General features: G+C 35.3%; 1 protein-coding gene across 1 annotated transcript in view; it reads right to left on the bottom strand.

The window, feature by feature from the left end:
* Positions 1-19,302, bottom strand: part of LOC150095808 (eukaryotic translation initiation factor 4E-like) — a 151,478-nt gene that overhangs the window by 63,437 nt on the left and 68,739 nt on the right. The window contains exon 3 of the mRNA XM_090408818.1: positions 2,346-2,409. Within this exon, the coding sequence (XP_090264944.1) occupies positions 2,346-2,409 (64 nt within the window). The remainder of the gene's footprint in view (positions 1-2,345; positions 2,410-19,302) is intronic.

Below are 19,302 nucleotides of genomic sequence, written 5' to 3'. Positions count from 1 at the left end.
AAATTACAGTTATTATGAACTTGAGCTATAGTCTGTGTTAAAGTTCTATTGTTGTACATTTGTGCGTGTGTGGAAACACGTGATCTCCAGTATCTGATAGTAGAGCTGAAAGAGTCAGACAAATTATAGCTGAGATTATTGTTCATATGAAGAGGGTCCAAGGTGATTTCTTTTGACTCTACAATGCAACGTTCAACCTCATCATGGCAAATGTGTAGGTTTGAAGTTTCAGATCAAGTTTCAGCAACTACAAACACTCTTACAACCTTCTACAATTTCCAGGTGTATACAAAGTCACATGTGAGTGCAGAAAACCTTACTATGGCCAAACGTAGAAATCTATCTTCCTACGTCTCGAGGAACTCCAGAGATATTGCTTATAAGAGAACCAGAGCAAATGCCCTATCAGGCCATGTCCTGTTTTAAATAAACACGAACAATGAAAGTCGCCAACATGAAGTAAATTGGACAACAACTTCAAACCTACACATTTGCCATGATGAGGTAGAACGGCGCATTGTAGAGTCAAAAGAAATCACATTGGACCCTCTTCATATGAACAATAATCTCAACTATAATTTGCCTGACTCTTTCAGCTCTACTATAATTTTTACAGTCGAATATTATAACTTTATAATTGTATAGCTTTAGAGTGTCTCAATGTTTTTTTCAGTGTCTTTTAATATCTTTCTATGTTCTTAACGCTTGATGAAGTCAATCTCAACGAAACATTGCGTTTTCAAATAAATCTCAATTTGTTATAATTCTCGGGTTTTTAGTCAGTTTATATTAAAAATGAATATATATATATATATATATATATATTCATTTTTATTCAGTGTCTGTATATATATATATGAAAAATTAAAAAAATAGAACCGAGATTTAAGTAAAAAGGTTTTAATATAAAAACACTACTAGTTTCGGCCTGTAACAGCCTTCTTCAGGTGACATTATAAAAGAAAGAAAAAAACACTAAACATTGAAGGTTAAAAGACTATGAACAACACGCACTCTCCCAACAATGCAACAAACGAAAGAACAGCTTCAAATACAACTACAACGTCATTAAATTTTTCATAAAACTATGTATGTTAACTGAGTTAATGATCATTCTGTCATAGATATATATATATATATATATAGATTACAGTAAAACCATATCTATCCCATACATTAAAGGATTATCAGAAAAAATAAACAGAATTCTACACCATTATAATCTATAAAATAAAAAAAAAGCATGTTCAACTCCTCTAAGGATCCTCACTGGCTCAACCTGGAGCTTATCATATATATATATTGCACCTGCAACTTACCGTATACTGGTGAAACTGGACGTACAATCCCTATTCATAAAAAAATACAAATGATACATTAAATTTAACAATTTTGGCGAAGCAGGCCTCTCAGATCATGTTCTTAACACCCTACACCAAAATAATTGGAAAAGTACATGTTATTTACATCATACAAATACTTAGTTTGAACGGAAATTTAAAGAACCATGTGAAATTTTGATTAACCATCTTAATGTTAACAATAATGGTGGCATAAAAATCCCAAGGATTTGGATGATACACATTCAGCCCACTTAGTTCTTCAAGTTTTATAGCAACTTTGACTTTAGGACTCTAAGCAATTATTTCAGCTTTTATTGGCCCATCCATACTGTTTTAATTTATATGTATACTTATATGAGTAACTTTGGGTGAACATGTTGCTCTCTAGCTTAATTTATTTTTGTAACCAAATAGACAGATAATAAATAATAATAACAACAGGACTCTAGTGTTGATGTAGTAAGTTTTCCCCACCAGAGATCAGGCCAAGTTTTAATGGTTGGTGAAATAAATGTAACGTCAGCATACATGTAGATTGTAGTGCAGCTTGTTTCTTTGTGTGTATATAGTATATGCAAACTCCAGATGATGACCTTAATGTGAAGGTCGAAATTTCGAGTAATTATTTTAGTTCATGAAGTTTCTCTAACAACAACAACGAAGGAAAGTTTTTATTTGATTACTTTTCTTGGAAGTGGTTTTGTAGTGAAAACAACAATATTCATTGATTATTAAAAGTAATTTAGAAATTTAATGACACACATAATTGCACATGACAAAACAGACTAAGATGTTTTTTTAAATTAAAACACTGAGTATATTTTAATATGAACATTTCCATTTATTTTAAAACCCAACCATACACACTATCTGCAGCATATTCTGAGAGTACAACGAGGTTTGTGATTCAAAATGTTCCTTTGGAATTTTCTTGGTTATGCTGATCACTATTAATACCCCATACATGTTTAATTTTAAAAACATTAAATTAAAAATTCTTACCTTAAATAATGCATAATCACATCCAGCAGGAAGAAGACAAGCTACCTCTATGTGATTGTATAAACTGTAAGAACAGTATTTAGAAATATAAAGTAACAAAAAAGGTATAGTCAGAAAATATTTCAAGTTAAATAGTAAGACACAGTATAGAGGGTAATGAGAAGTTCTTTCAGTATGTGATCTAACCAAGAAATTTAAAATGGAAAAATCAAAGTGTATATGTTAATTTTTATATTTTCTTTTCCGCTGCTGTTAAAAACATTAAAGAATCATTTAAGTACTTAAGTACATACATATGAAAAAATATACTATTAAGCAGAAATTCAAGAAAAGGTTTAATTAAAAATCTATTCAATAAAATGATTGTCCGATGGCTCTACAGCCGAAATTGAGTCATGGCTTCCTAGATTTGTTACTGCCAACCATGTCAGTATAGGTCCTTACTTCTCCAGTTTGGACACTGCAATATGTTGCTATCTTGACTAAAAGTATCCATCCAACTTGTTTGTAGTTTTCTTTGTGGTCTTTTACCAATCTCCTTAAAAATACTCTCTCTCTCTCATTTTCCATACAAAAAAACATGTGTTGTCCACTTGTCAACTGCAGAAAGCACTGAAGAAATTTTATACCTGGTTTTAATCCTTTTCTCAAGTATAAAATTTCTCGGTATCTTTAACGTATATTACATCCAAGGTAAAAAAACTTTCTACATCTTTCTCTCATCCAGAGATTTTTATTAAGAAGGTCAAGCACCTTTTGTCTACTTGTATATGAGATATGAGTTCTGCATAAAATTCATCCACATAATCCTTGGGGTATGTGGATGAATTCCAACAAAAAATTTATCTGTGCCTTTTTGAGTATACTATCATTCTAACTTTTTATCAGAGCATGGTACAAATTGATTCCTGCAAAAATTTTGTGAGCTGGTATGTGAGCAACATATAGATAGGCTTATGTTGGTGATCGTTTCTAACAGTGGTTTTGAACTAATCACTAAAATTCTATGGCACACCATTCAAGTATTAAGAAATATATTGGCTGTTTCAAATAAAGACAAAACCTGTCACAACCCCTCTTTTTGAAACCTCATTTATTTATGACACCTTGTGATGAAATACAAAAATACCGAAAAGTTATTTACGGCAGTAATTATTTATTAATTTTTTTCAAATATACCTACAGTAATATAAATGTATTTTTTTTAATCAATGAGACACCTCAGCTTGGCATTGATTCATTATGCACTTAAGACAAATGTATCTCTTGTTCAGTGATTAAACGTTGCATCTTTCTATACAGCCGACGCTACACTGTAAGTGCAGCATATGCTATAATTGTCGCACAACTGGAGGAACCCATAAACACATACAACGATCAAATCTATAATAACAGGTATAATAAATCTATATAATCATAAATATTATTTGCTCTTAACAATTCTGTCTGATGTTTTAGACAATATGACTCCTCATATACTTTGAAGGTAAGATGTGCTAAAAAAACTTTTACATAAATTTTAATTCCTTTATATCAAAATCATGCAGCACACCTGTGAACCCTTCGTGATACACTGGTTGACAATTGCTGGTTCAAAACAGCGTTTTATGGTATAAATAAAAACCGAAGAAAATTATTTTTTGAACTTGACTAATATTTCACCAGATTTCTAATTGTACCTGTAAAGCACAAATTACAACTCTGGTAAAATAAATAGAACTCAATTAGATTTTTTGTAGAAAGCCTTCAAATTTTAACTGAAAAGGAATCAATGTCCTATCAAGGTGATCTTTAGAGAGAGAGAGGATAAAAATGGAGTTGTACACTTGCTGAGCTAAGGAGTGTTTCAGAGCTAATGCTGATTCAAAAAAAAAAAAGTATCATGTGGTATGGAGGAAAAAAAAACACAGGACTGAACTTGTACCATTTTCAGTACATGCACTATGAGATATACCATTCGACTGCATGCACATTAACAGAATTGCACGTGTAGGGTCTACCTGTAGCAATGGTGTTGGAAGAAAAGATATTTATTGTTGAGCATTATTTTTGTTCATACAGAGTTGGCAGAGCGGTTTGTTTGTCGTTTTCATTTCCATAAATGCCCCAAACAATAGAGTGACACAGGACTGGTTCTCGGACAAAGCATATTTCCATCATGTCATGTAAACAGACAAACTTACAGGTCTTGGTTTCTGAAGACCTGAATTTGTCCAAGAGAAACCTCCAGTGAGAAGGTCACATGCAGTTTCTGTCAATGGCCCAACTTTATTGAAAAGGGGCAGTGTAACTGTGACCTTGAATAGTAAACACTATATCGAGAATGTGTTGGTTCCAATCATCTAGGATGTGTCATGTAAAAAACATTCCATTTTGAGCACAAGTATTCCTACTGGATGGCACACCTGTCATCACGTGGTTCTAGAGCCTATTTATCAGAACACTTTCCTGGGAGACTCATTTCAAGGTTTGTGTTATTCCTGTACCTTTCATGTTCTACTGATCTAACATCTCTTTATGACTTTGTTTGGGGTATGCTGAATGGGTATGGTATTCCACCATGACCTGCCTTCAAACCTTGATGAACTAAGGGATACAATGCACAATATGTCCAGCAGATGCCCCAACTCTTGTTCTCCAAGATGACAGAGAACATCCATATGCGCTACGAAACCTGTCATGAAAGACAAGGTGTCCATTTTGAGCATGTAATCTATCGTTACTGCTTATTTCGACTAAGATTCCACTGATAGTTATGGATGTACATATCACCATGTGTAAACATATATTTCTGATAAACCTGTTTACTCAAATCACATATATTGTTGTAATTATTCAGTACTGTTTTTTGTGAACCTTACTAACTATAGCAACCTTTATGCAACACAGTTATCTTCCATTGAATCCTGTGTGTGTGAAGGAACATTGGGAACATGGTCTACTATAATTGCCATACACGACTGTGAATGTAATTTAGTTCTTCAAGGTAAATGTTTAGAGATCTAGTGGTCTGTCCAAAGCAGACTAAGTTACAGGCATTAGAAATACATTGTGGAGCATATAAAGCATCATGTTTAACAAAATTAACAACTAGATAATAACTAAAAATATTTATTACTTCCTATATTTTGCCAAAGTTAAATCAGCATCTACAGGGATTAAACTGGTATTAAACACACATGCACACTTCAGTAACAAAGATGGAATAGAATGGATACAGGATGACCTGAAGTCCTATTATTATTATTACACTACTATTGACTTTGGTGGGTGTTCTTGGCTCTTGGGCTGTCTGCCTGCCAATGAGGGTTGCCTATATGAGGGGCAGTTTGATACAACAATGTCTGTTTAGGTTGGTATATTTGGTAAGAGCTGCAGCAGATTCGAGAAAAATCCTCTCTAATTTAAATTCACTTTGGTGGAGTAAGGTGGCTTTTTTGCAACAGATCCTCTACTGGGTATCCAGGGTCTGCTAATCCTGAGCAGCCATAGTGGTGGAAATGGATGTAATCCTGGTGCTCTGATACATGGATGTTGACAGTCCTACCTGTTTGGCCATAGCACGAATGGTCGCAGTTGCAAGGTACATGGTACATTCTGGGTAAAGACCAGCTACATCCAGAGGTTGTAGCTGGTCTTTGCAGGAGCAATAAGGGTTGCATGCTTTTTTTGTGCAGCTTATAAGTGGTCACCTTTTCTGAGATCCCACAAATATAGGGGATGGTGGTAGATTTGGTGTAATCTATGTTTGGAAGGAAGGGTGTGGGTAAATAGCCAAATTCGTTTGATCTGGTGGGAGGTGTAGCCATTGGCCAAAAAGGTGTTTATGTGGGTGAGTTTGTGTTGAGTGCAACATTATCTGAGCAAATTAATTTTGCCTAGTGGCCTAAGGTTTTTGTTGTTCCAAATTGTTGGGAGGGAGAGTGATGGGACTGTTGATGGATGTATTACCTGTGTGTAGATTTTATATAGACTGTGAAGGTCAGAGGTCCATTTGATTGTCTTGTAACTAGGGTGTCTAGGAAGGGCAGATTGTTGTCACTTTGTATTTCTGTTGTGAATTTGATCCTTGGATATTGGCTGTTCAAATGGGATAGGAAAGTGTGGTGTCCCCAACCACATCATCCATATAGTGAAGCAAAACAGTAGATTTAAGGAGAGAAGAATTTAGGGCATTCTTTTCAAATGCCTCCATGACAAAGTTAGCCAAGGTGGGGGGAAAAAGCAGGGGAGCCCATGACTGTACTTCCTATTTCTTTGTAGAATTTTCCTTGACAAACAAAACAGACTGAGTTCATAGTGAACTGAAACAGGGCTGAGATATTTGGGAGGAAATTCTGCTCAGATAACAGCCAGAGTGTCCATAAGTGGGACATTTGTGAATAGGGAAGAGACATTGAAACTGACCATTAAGTCAATGTTTCGGAGTGTTTGTATATTTAAAATGTGCTGAGTTTTTCATGTGTGACAAAGTATTTTGAGTGGTACAAGAAAGCACTTTGGCTAAATGTTTAGCTACTTTTGCAACCTCATTATTGATTTTTTGGAAGTCCATAATATGAGGAGAGGGGGGGAAGGGAGAGGCTGGAATTGTAAGGTTTTAGTTTGTTGATCACTGGCCAGGAAGAGATTTTTTTTAGCAGTTTGTGGATGGTTGTGATCTGTGTGTTGGTGGAGGTTGTAATTTAATTGGTGGTAGGTGGAATGATGTTTAAGATGGTCTTTTTTTTTTTTTAATTATTATAATCTGTACAGTTTAAAATGATAGGTAGAACTGCCCCTGTCTGCTTTCAGGATTATGGTTTTTAAGATGTAAAAGGGTTTTATATTCTCTGTTGGATAGGTTGCTTGCAGAAAGTTTCTCTGTGAGAACAAGCTGGCTACATCAAGCCCAATATTGTTGGCCTCACTGGTGGGAAAGTTGTAGATTCCAGGCTCGATCTAGATCATGAAATCTTTGGTCAGTACATGTCTGGAAGAGATGGCAAAGTTTTGGCGACAACTAAGTGCGCTGATGGTGTCTGCTTTGAGGATAGTGATGAATAAGTTAACTACGTTGTTTTTCAGATGGTCTTGGAGGCATTGGTAAATTTGTAATTTTACACAATTGGGAATGAGCTTGTTATCCCAACACCATTTAAGGAAGGCTAACCTATTGAGTTTTCTTGCTAACTTCAGTTTTAAATTAACGAACTTGTGGGCTTTGCATGCAAATAAATGTCCATGAATAATAGTAATAATGGTGTTTAGGCTTATATGATGACTCTCCAGCACTGTATTGTTTAAGGAAAAAAATAATGTAGACTAGATAATAACCAAAAATATTTAATTATTACTTCCTATATTTCACCGAAGTTATAAAGACATCTTCAGGGATTAATACACTAGTGTATTATTATCTGGTCTATGTTGTTAATTTCCTTAAACAACATGATGCTGGAGAATCAACATATAAGCATAAACACCCGGAGCATATAAAGTTCCTTATGCCAGCAACTCAGCTTACTTTGGACAGCTGGCAGATCTGTAACACAAAACAGAGAAGAATATCCAGGGCACATCGTGCCCTGGATAGTCTTTTCTGATTCATATCAGATTAAATGGAAGATGATCCATTTAGTCTGGTGTGACCTATAGTGTCTTCTTCTGCAGAGAAGTCACTATAGGTCAGAGATAATTTTTTGAAATCAAATGGACCTCTGACCTTCACAGTCTACATAAAACCTACACACAGGTAATACATCCATTAGCTATGAAACACTTCTCCATCAACAACAATGCTTATCTTCTCTGCATGCAACAAAGCTTACATAGACACTCCCATATAAGAGTAGTTTAACATTATAACAGTGTCATGTGGGGCAGCCTACACAACTTCTTTGCCACATACCCATCAGTTGGACTATTGCTTCGGGCCTTCCAACCCAAACATATGAACCACCCTTATTACCCAAGTAATCCTCACCGGCATGGAAACAAACATTCCACACAGTACTCCGAACTGCCATTCCCTAACTAAACTTTGGTTCTCAAAAGATGTGCCAAGGCTGTACAGATGAAACACCAGACACACCATAACTGGCTGAAATCAAGAACCTTTTCCTCCTTTAGAGCTTATACCAAAGCTCAAAATACATGCAAAAAAACAATCAATGCTTCCAAAACAGAGTTTGAAAGAGCCAAAAGCAGGAAACAAGCAGCCTGTCCAAATGGCAGCTGAGCCTTTGGTCCCTGGCCAAAGCAATTGGCCATAACTTTTGCCCAACACTATTCCCACCCTTATCATACTCAGATGGCTCTATTGCATCATCACCCACAGAAAAAGCTTCTTCTGGCTTCACACTTTGCTTCTAATGTGTGCATAACTGATGATGGTAAATGTCCCCCAACCATTCCAGGCATCAAACATACAACGGCCCCCTATATTCCTTTACCAAGATGAGATCAGAAATACTGCCCAAATTGGACACAAAAAAGTTTCCTGGCCCTGATGGCATTCCCCCAATTGTCCTGAAAGTTTGTGCACCAGAAATCACTCCTATCCTATGTCAACTATAAATAATCTCTTAGTCCACTGGAATCTATCCAACAAACTGGAAATTGGCATATATTCAGCCTATTCCCAAGAAGGGTGACAAGTCACTGCCATCCAACTACTGCCCTACCTCGCTTACCTAGGTCTTGTCAAAAGTAATGGAAAAATCATCAATTCCCAACTCCTACACTACCTTGAAGACACCCACTTAATAAACGCCCGCCGGTATGGATTCTGTCGCTGCCGATCAACAGGAGATCTGCTCACATATGTCACTCATCTCTGGACAAATACCATGGAAAAGTTTGGCAAATCTCGAGTGGTTGCACTTGATATCTCCAAGGCCTTTGACCGGGTCTGGCACAAAGGCTTATCTTACTAAGCAAACTACTACTATTTGGCCTGACCCAGGACTTCTGTAGTTGGATTGCCAGCTTTATGTCTGGGCGCACACTGCGTGTGATGGTGGATGGCTTCCTATCCTCTTCACCATTCAATTAATGCTGGGGTTCCACAAGATTCTGTCCTCTTACCAACCCTCTTCCTGCTATATATCAACGACCTACTTCAGTTGACCTCCAAACCAATACAGTTTTGCAGACGATAGCACACTACACTCCTCACTTTCATTTGATAAACCTTACCCAACACAACTCACCTCAACCTACAGAACATCAACCACCATCCTCAATTCCGATCTCCAAGCCATACTACAATGGGGATTGGATAACTCATCAATTTCAATGCTAATAAAACCCAGTTCTGTCCTATTTCCCATAAAAAAGAAAAAAAAATTTCCCAGTATCCTTTTCTACAATACCCAAATTTCCAGACATTTTGAGATCTCTCTTCATGGAATTACCCTCACATTAAATCTCTCCTGGCATAAACACATCACAACCATTTCATCCTCAGCTTCAAAAAAACTAGGATTTCTCTTTCGCTCAAGACGTTACTTCACCCCTGAAAAGTTGTTAACATTATACAAATCACAAATCCGCCCAGCTATTGAACACTGCTCCCACATATAGGCTAGGGCCCCCTAAGAGCTTACTTAAAATGCTTGACTCAATACAAAGGAGAGCAATTAGACTTATTAATGACCCATCTCTTACCAACTCTCTCCCCACACTTTTGCACAGATGTCTGGTTTCTGCATTATGTATATTCACGTGCAGCTGCTGTACAACATTCCTTCACAGTACACCTAGAAACAAACAGAACTTCTTTTCCTCCTTCATCCTTGCAACTACTGCACCATGGAACAGTCTCTAACCTGCCGTGTTTCCCAATTAATACAATTTAGTCATTTAAATCAAATGTAAACAAGTTCCACCTTTCCCAACCCACTACTCATACACAGTACTATAGGTTGATCAACCATCTCTTGTATATGGGCAAAACATAAAAACAATGGCCTCATAAAATTACCAAAGATATGGGAAACAGGCATTCTAAGACTACATTTAACTTAACTTCTCTGAATTAACTTCATTTTTATCCAGAACGAAGAAGGTAATTTGACAAGTCATTATTGAAATGTTTACATCATAATTCATTATACACAAACTATGGACTCTACAACCGTGTTATAAATAACTATTTGAATTTCCTGACATTTTGACCTTCATATTATGGTTCATCTGGAGTATACACCTATACATTCTATATATAAAAAGATAAGCCGAAATTTGAAACGTTTTTATGTCATGTTTTCATTGTTTTGAAACATCCAATAATGTGTTTGTCTTCATGAGACAACAATTTGTTAAGCCAAAGCCGATAAACCAAAGGTTTAAAGATAAATCGAAATTTATCATGTTTTTATATCATATCTTCATTGTTTTGAAACGTCCAACAATGTGTTTACTTTCATGAGACAACAATTTTATTGTTTCAGGATTAAAACAATCAAACTCATTGTCAACCATTAGAACAGTACGTGTTAGCATTCCTTACTGAAATTAGCATAACACGCATGTCACTGTAATAATTAGATATTTTTATACAGAGGATATTATCAAAATATTAATTCTACGGGCTGTGCCATTGTTTAAATATAGGATTTTTAATTGTTATTATTTTTTAATATATTAATTTATTATTATGATAGTTATGATATTATTTTTTAATATTAATCCTGTCATAGAGATGATCTCTGTTCAACAATTCTCTCTTTTTTTTTTTAATTTCCGAATGCTTTTATTTATTGCACAAGGGTTCACCCTTGATTGGTGCAATGACTTTTTTTTACTTTTTCTTTCAGAATCCAAAAAATCACGGACTCAAGACCAAAATACAAAATAAACACATTAATAAAACACAAACAATATTTACATAACTATAATTAACTGCAGAATTAATTGGAACCAAGGCCTTTTTAAAAATAACCTTACGCTTAAGATTAGACTAAACACTTTGTTTTCACAATGACAATATGTTCGTAGGCAGTTTCTTTCTCTGTTAAGGCCCTTTTCCAAAGATATACGACTTTATTCTTCATTTTCATAGAATCCTTCTCATCACTAATATAGCACACTTTAATTCTTCCTGACTCAATTTTGTCTTCTTTTCAGTAGAAATAATAGTTTGTTCAGGCATCCTTAAGACAGATGAAAACTTCCTAATCAGAGTTTTCTCGAACATTCCTTTATAACGTAAATAGTAATTTCTTCTTTTATTCACTAATGCTTATTGACAGTCTTAACTCTTCCACCTCAAAAAATTCACAGTTCTACGATTCACTTTTCGGAATCTACTATAAATCTTCCAAATTAGCATTTCCCCGAATATTCCATTTAAAACGATCTATAGCAATATTTTCTTTTATTTATCAATACTTATTCCACTTTGAAACTTCATAGTTCCACGATTCCTTTTTCGGAATATACAATTAATTTTCCTCTGACTGTAACATAAAAAACTCAGTTTCCCCCGAATCTAAAAATCTGCTGACCTGTGTTCTAATTTCTTTCCAAACACTCTCTTGTTTACTCTCCCGTTACTCTGATACCGAATGCTGTTCTTGTCAGCTGTCAATCACACATCAAACTTCTTGGCAAGCATGCATACTCCTTGAAACTGGTAAACAAGAAACTAGGTATTAGATTAAGTTAGTGTAACGAGGATGTCTCTTCAAAACACAACACTTAATATTTTAAACTAACATAAAATTTTTTAAAGTAATACAACTATCAGTTAGAGCCTGTGTAGCTCAGTGGATGTGGCATTTGCACACCACCGCGCTAGGCCGCATGAAGGAAGTCTTGGTTTCGAGTCTAGTCGGCGACTAGAGGAAAATTTTCTAAGCCTTTTTTCGACCGGTTCCTGAGTTAGTCGATCTCTGGCATGGGCAAGCAGGTTTTTCCTCCCGGAAACTCGGGTTTTTCGTCCTGTAAACTCAAGAAAATCGACCGTAGAACCCACATTATTTCAGACATTAAATATATTGTGTTAGGGTTAGGGACCACGAGATGGCAGCACATTTGAGCCGTCTCTCTTCACTGCGTACCGCTTAATTAGTGATAGCCTTGGGCCATCTGTCTCTGATTGGGTACCAGTGGAGATTGAACTGCCCACTCAGTCTCCAAAAGTTAGATAGGGCTAAATGGCCTCACCTACTCCTGTATATACGGGAATAAAAAGGCGTTAATTGATTTTTTTTTTTTTTTTTTTACAACTATCAAATCCGGTAAGTACATCAATTTTTTTAACTTCTTTACATTTCATTTTGACAAAACAATTTCAATAATGGGCACATCGCCAAAATTGTAGCTTGCTCCACCTTTGCAAGGAGTTGCCCAGTGTTGTACCAGGTTACCCCAGTCCTGAAAATACTTTTAGTTTAATCCTTTATCCAAGTGTGTGCAAACAAAGTTTGCACACACTTGGATAAAGGATTAAACTAAATTTATTATAGTTTGACCAAGTGAAAAATAAACTTTCAACATCTTTCTCTAAATCCAGAGTAATTTAATAAAAAGGTGGCATATCGTTTGGCAGCTCCTATAGGAGGAGATGACCTTGCTAATGCTTCTGCCTGGTATCTCCTCTTGGGCCTGGCTCCCACTGAAGAGACCTCAATAAAGGTCGAAACTAGTCTGGGTAGTGGCCCTTCCCTTAATGCATAACACTATACATATCCGCAAGGAGATGTGTTTTGCATTATGGGAGATACTGAGAGGGGGAGTGTTGGTAGCTTGCTTCACCTTTGCAAGGAGTTGCCCGATGTTGTACCACTTTACCCCAGTACTGAAGATACTTTCAGGTGCAAACTTTGTTTGCACACACACTTGGATAAAGGATTAAACTAAATTTATTATCGCCAAAACTAATAAACATACTAACATAAACCATTCATAAAAATATTCAAATTTTAAATTATGATTATTTTTACATCATGACTGATTATATAGTAAATATTTTATTTGCATTTCGTGATTTTGAATAATTAAAGTGAAGTTCATAAAGAACCAGCCTACCACCCTGGAACTCAGGGGGAGGGGGGGGGGGGTGTCCCCAGTGTGTGTGTGTGTATGTGTGTGTATATATATATATATATATATATACATAATTCAGCTTATATATATATATATATATAAGCTGAATTATGTTTCACACAGTATGCTGAAAAGACAATGATTTGATCAACAGTTATTCTACTGGCCTGACCTCTAGTGAAAATAGCATAAACTTACAATAAATAACTGAAATAAAATAAATTAACTACATCAAAGCTATATTCTATTAAGCCAACATTAGAGAAACATTTTTTTTTATATAGAAAATGATGTCCTAATTTAACATGACAATTGTTATATTAGATTTAAGATATTGGATTACCTATGGTTTATTTAAAATTAACTCTTAGGGAGAAAGGTTAAGTGGGTGGAATATGTGCCTTACATATGCTTGGGATTTTTAGACCATTATTGTTAAGAATCTCACAGGCCTCCTCAAATTTACGTTCATACCATGTTTTGGTGTCATGTAAACAACAGGTGCTTTTCCAGTCAATTCTATGTCAAGTGTTCAGGGGATGATCAGAAAGACCAGCTTGACTATAGTTATTATATTTAATTTGTTGTTCATATTCCTTTTTTTCTGATAGGAATTGTGTATCCTGTTTCCCCTATATAGGGCATATTACATGTGCAATGAATACGGTATACTCCAGGGTGGGCAAGTGGATCCTTGGATGAGTTGAGTAAGTTCTTTAATTTTGCAGGAGGTTTAAAGGTAGATTTAAGATTGTATTTTTGTAGTATTCTGTTCATTTTGTCTGATATCCCTTTTATGGAATGATTATAGTTTTATTATAGTCTTGTTTATTTTTGTTTTTAAGTGAGGTCTTGTACAGAATTTTGTTGATATTATTTTGACTATAAACATTTTTTATGAAGCTATTGTTGATAACTTAATTCATCTTCAGGTGCTTGTTAATTGGAGCAAATCTTCAAAGCCCTCTTTAAGTGTATTAATGACCCCTGGTGGCACTCCTACCACCAGGGGTCATTAATACACTTAAAGAGGGCTTTGAAGATTTGCTCCAATTAACAAGCACCTGAAGATGAATTAAGTTATCAACAATAGCTTCATAAAAAATGTTTATAGCCAAAATACTATCAACAAAATTCTGTACAAGACCTCACTTAAAAACAAAAATAAACAAGACTATAATAAAACTATAATCATTCCATAAAAGGGATATCAGACAAAATGAGCAGAACATAATTTTCTGTATTCGTTGCACATGTAATATGCAATTTTACACAATTATACCGTATTCATTGCACATGTAATATGCCCTATATAGGGGAAACAGGATACACAATTCCTATCAGAAAAAAGAATATAAACGACACATTAAATATAATAACTATAATTTTCTGTATATATTGGCCAGTATGTGTTGGTTTCTGACAAACAGTGAAGATGTGTGACAAGTGTATCGAGAAACGGAAGTGTTCTGCTTTTCAGTGTTGATTGTGAATTACATGCGTTTGTGTTGTTTGTTTATGTGGCTGAGGAAGGTGTCATGTCTGGTGGCCATGGGGCCAGATAACGAAAACATCGTCAGTGTATCTAAGCCAGACTTTGGGTTTTAAAGGAGAGGAATCTACAGCACCTTGCTCAAAATGTTCCATGTAAACATTAGCAATGGAGGGGGGGGGGGGGATAATGGTGAGCCCATGATTGTGTCTGAAAATAACCATAGGTAATTTTAAACCTTTGATTTGTGGGTAGAAAGTGTTTTGCCACACAAAATTGCCAGAACGTAGTACATGCGCAAAGAGCACTGTGATATCGGGAGGGAATCTGTCCTGCTGTAATAGAAGGATTGTGTCATTGCTTGGGACATTTGTGAAGAGAGCAGATGTCAAAATTGACTAATAAATCATCTTTTTCCAGTGTGTCTTTGATTGTTTACAAAGTAATGCACGATTTTAATATAGGAGGGGGGGGGGGGGAAATGACCTACCAACTCTGCGAGTATTGATACTAGTTTCTTGGCTAGGTGATAATTGGGGCTGTCTATACCTTTGCCTATTGGCCAGAGTGGTCTGCTTCGTTTATGAATCTTTGGTAGACCATAAATTATCAGGGAACGAGTGTAGTGCAGAATTAATTTTCTAACAGTATCTTCGGGCCATGTGGTGACTGATTTAAGTAGCTTCTCCATTTTCCTTTTTTATTCAATTGTTAGGGTCATAGTTAACTAGCTGATATGTGCTGCTGTTCGAGACTATTAGATTCATTTTTCCATATAAGTAGTTTGATTTAGAATAACTGTGTACATTCCATACCTGCCTTTATTGGTTCTAGTATTTACTATGTCCTGATTAAATTTAGCAATTTACTGCTGTCAATTCTGATTTTGTTAGGTTGCTGCTTTTTTGTATAATTAAAATGTTAGAGGTTTCCAAACGTATTTTATCTGCTTTGGTGGTAGGGAGAAATCTTAAGCTTAAGATATGGTAAATAAAATCAAGTCTGTTAATCATTCTGGGTGCAACAGCAAATTTTAAACATTTGCTGAGTACCGCGAGCTCATCATTGTTGAGGACATGGTTCGATTGATTGACTACGTGACTGTTTTGCTAAAGGCAGTTGGCGGCTCCTGTTGGTTGATTGGTTGTTATCACTGGGTTACGGTTGACTGTTATCGTTCACTCCGGAGGAATTCAAATATGTCTGTTGGTTTTCCGAACGTTGTCAATCTTTAAGTCGAAGAAATTTGGATTAGTTTCGCCTTCTTTGTTTCCCGGATGTGATTCACCGAGTTGTCCATAATCCTCTCAAGGATATCCCAAATATCTGGGTTTCAAAAATCTTGAAAGTTCAGATTTTAAATTCATGACCTCTTGAGCATAAGCTAAGTTCTTTCAAGTAGCCTGGATCTGTTCTCTGAGCAATGCTTTCGCCATGCAGTGTTTTATTCGTAGTGCTTTTGTCGAGGTAAATTTTCTTTTCGGTTTGATGCAGTTTGGAATGATATTACAGTCTCTACAACTTTTTAAAAATGCCAGTTAGTTAATCAAAACAGAAACATGAATCTTCAACTTAATATAGGGAAGGCATTGCTTGTGTATCGAATCTCCATGAATTATCAGAATCCTTTCCTTTAGTGTTACAAGGTGATCAAGCATTCATTTTACGCACACTACAACCATTATAAACAACTATTTTAATTTCCCGACATTCATATTAAGGTCATCATTTGGAGTATATACACACATATATATATATACAGAGACAATGATTTGATCAACTATCTAAAAATCCAAGCATCTGGAAGGCACATATTCTACCCACTTAACCTTTCTCCCTAAGAGTTAATTTTAAATACAACCATAGGTAATCCAGGATCCTAAATATAATATAATAATTGTCATGTTAAATTAGGACATCATTTTCACTGTAACAAAATATCTATATGAAAGAATGTGTCTCTGATGTCTTAAATAGAACAGCTTTGATGTAGTTAATTTATTTAATTTATTTATTGTAATTTTATTCTATTTTCACTAGAGGTCAGGCCAGTAGAATAACCATTGATCAAATCATTGTCTCTTCAGCATACTATGTGAAATGTAATTTAGCTTCTCTCTCTCTCTCTCTCTCTGTGTGTGTGTGTGCATATACTCCAGATGATGACCTTAATAGAAGGTCAAAACGTCAGGAAATTAAAATAGTTATTTATAACACGGTTGTAGAGTCCATAATTTGTGTAAAATGAATGTCGAATACTAAAGGAAAGGATTTACATCATAATAAATTACTTTTCTTTCTGCATTGCTTATACCATAAAGAAACACTGTTATGAATGGCTTGTAATATGATAGCACCATCACAGCAAAAAAATGCCCCAACTCTTTTTTTTTATTTAACTAAGTAGTTAGTAGTTAACAGGAATCAGGTATAGATTTGTGACATCTCTGACTTCATTGAAATGACATGAGAGAACTCCCAACCACATCTCATTGAATTACCTATGGCAATCCTTTAGAAAGATTTTGAACAACAATGATTTTAAAGTGCAGGACCACAGAGGAAGAAGGAATATGTTATACAGATGACAAAAATTTCTCCTTTAAAATACATACTACTGGTACATAAACAACAAATTACACAATACAGTTATTAAATTTTATTAATGTTAATTAAAGTACAGATATTGACACTAAACACAGCATCTGGTGGGATGAAGCTCGTCTTCTCCATAGAAGTAGTTTTAAATATGAACACCTTTTCCAAGAAAGTTGAAGCCCTTTTCATTGGGCCTAACCTGAATCATAACAATTGTCTCCCTCTCCAAAAGTTGGGAAATTCTAATATTATGTAAACATCAAAAATAGTTTCAATATTATTTATTAATATATTAATTTCTTGCTTGCAGCAACAGTTTTAATTTGTAAACCGATTGTTGTATGTACCTTGTATTCCTGTTCTTTGATTTGTTTGTTTCTACAAGATGATGTACTGTTAATTTCAGTATGAAATATTTGTATTTTCATTAAAGTTAATTACTGTGATTATCATGTAATTTGTTGGTTATAGTTATACCTATAATAATACCTTTAAAGATTAGACTTATTATACTTCATGTGCAAGAATTCGCTAAACTAAAAGGCAAGTTAGGAAAATTATTTTCTAAGGTAAGCTTCGTGGTTGGATTGCACTGCTCAAAAATATCATGATATGAAAGTTATTCCTTCTTTGCTAGATTTACAGAGACTGTTTGGTCACATGGAGCTCATGCAATTTATATTCGTGCAAGTTTTCCATGACATGGAACCAACTTTGAGCAGCTAAAAAGATTTCTAATATTCAGTCTATTTTAGATCTTGAAAGAATTTCAGCTACTATGGGTGACAATGTGGATTACTGATATCGTTCTACGTGTTTCTAAACAATTCTCAGCCCATTCTTATGGAAGATATTCCTGCAGAATGATGAAAAAATATGAATCATTATACCATAAGCAAAAATTTACTCCTGACAAAATCCTACTAATAAATGGGCTGTGAATATTTCTGGACGTCCATTGTCTGATGCTGAGACTAGCGTGTTGACTAAAGGTCATGAGTTTGCTCTGGTACCTAAATTCATTCCGTACCTTGCTATTTTTGCATAACACTGAATGCAATCTGTCGGGATTTTCAAAAGAAGATGCTAATAAACTATGCTTTTAAAGTTGCAGCTTTACTCTTTAAAAGCAAATTACCTCCAATTAATTTTTCTAGTATTGAAATCCATGTGCTGTTTTCATTAAGACAAAAGAATCATATATCTATTTCTAAAGCAGATAAAGGAAAAGTTAATGGATAAGGCCGACTAAGAGAGGAAGATAGACTGCCTTTTACAGGATACCTAAGCCTATCAAGAAATTAGTTATAGTCCTACAAAAACACAGATCCGTGCGGTTAGTGTAATGGCTGTTCGCTTTGCAACCATATGCCTGGGGAAGGAGTGTCCTAGGTTCGATTCCTGTCGGTGACGTGAGGAGCTGAAGAATCTTCCTCAGCTATAGTCAAGTTAGCCGGTCTTGGGATTGGACAGTAGGGTTTTTTCCCCAGTTTATCCTGGGAAAAAGGATGAAGCAGGTAAACCGGCCTCGAGAATTCAACACTACAGACATGATACACCGGGGCATAGGGCTGACCACCCTATCCTGTGAACGGCTTGAGGTCTGATGATTAATAAACCCTCGACACCGCAAGGTAAAAGAGGGAAAGGAAGATGAGATGAGAAAAACACAGATTAAACAAGTTTCTTGATGAAATTGTTAGCTGGGATCAAAATACTTTGGATAAGTTATGCACCCAATTTGGAATGTTGTCCAGTAAGATCCATCGTGAATTGTATTGACCCTCCCATCTATAGAATTTCTATTTTTTTTTATTTTCTTTTATAAATTAT

The sequence above is a fragment of the Typopeltis vanoorti genome, chromosome 19, assembly GCF_054136105.1.
Source record: "Typopeltis vanoorti isolate ZY-2024b chromosome 19, IOZ_Tvanoo_1.0, whole genome shotgun sequence".
In the NCBI taxonomy this organism is placed as follows: Eukaryota; Metazoa; Arthropoda; class Arachnida; order Uropygi; family Thelyphonidae; genus Typopeltis; species Typopeltis vanoorti.
The sequence above is the reverse complement of the archived record's forward strand: the minus strand, read 5'-3'. Positions and strand labels throughout refer to the sequence as shown.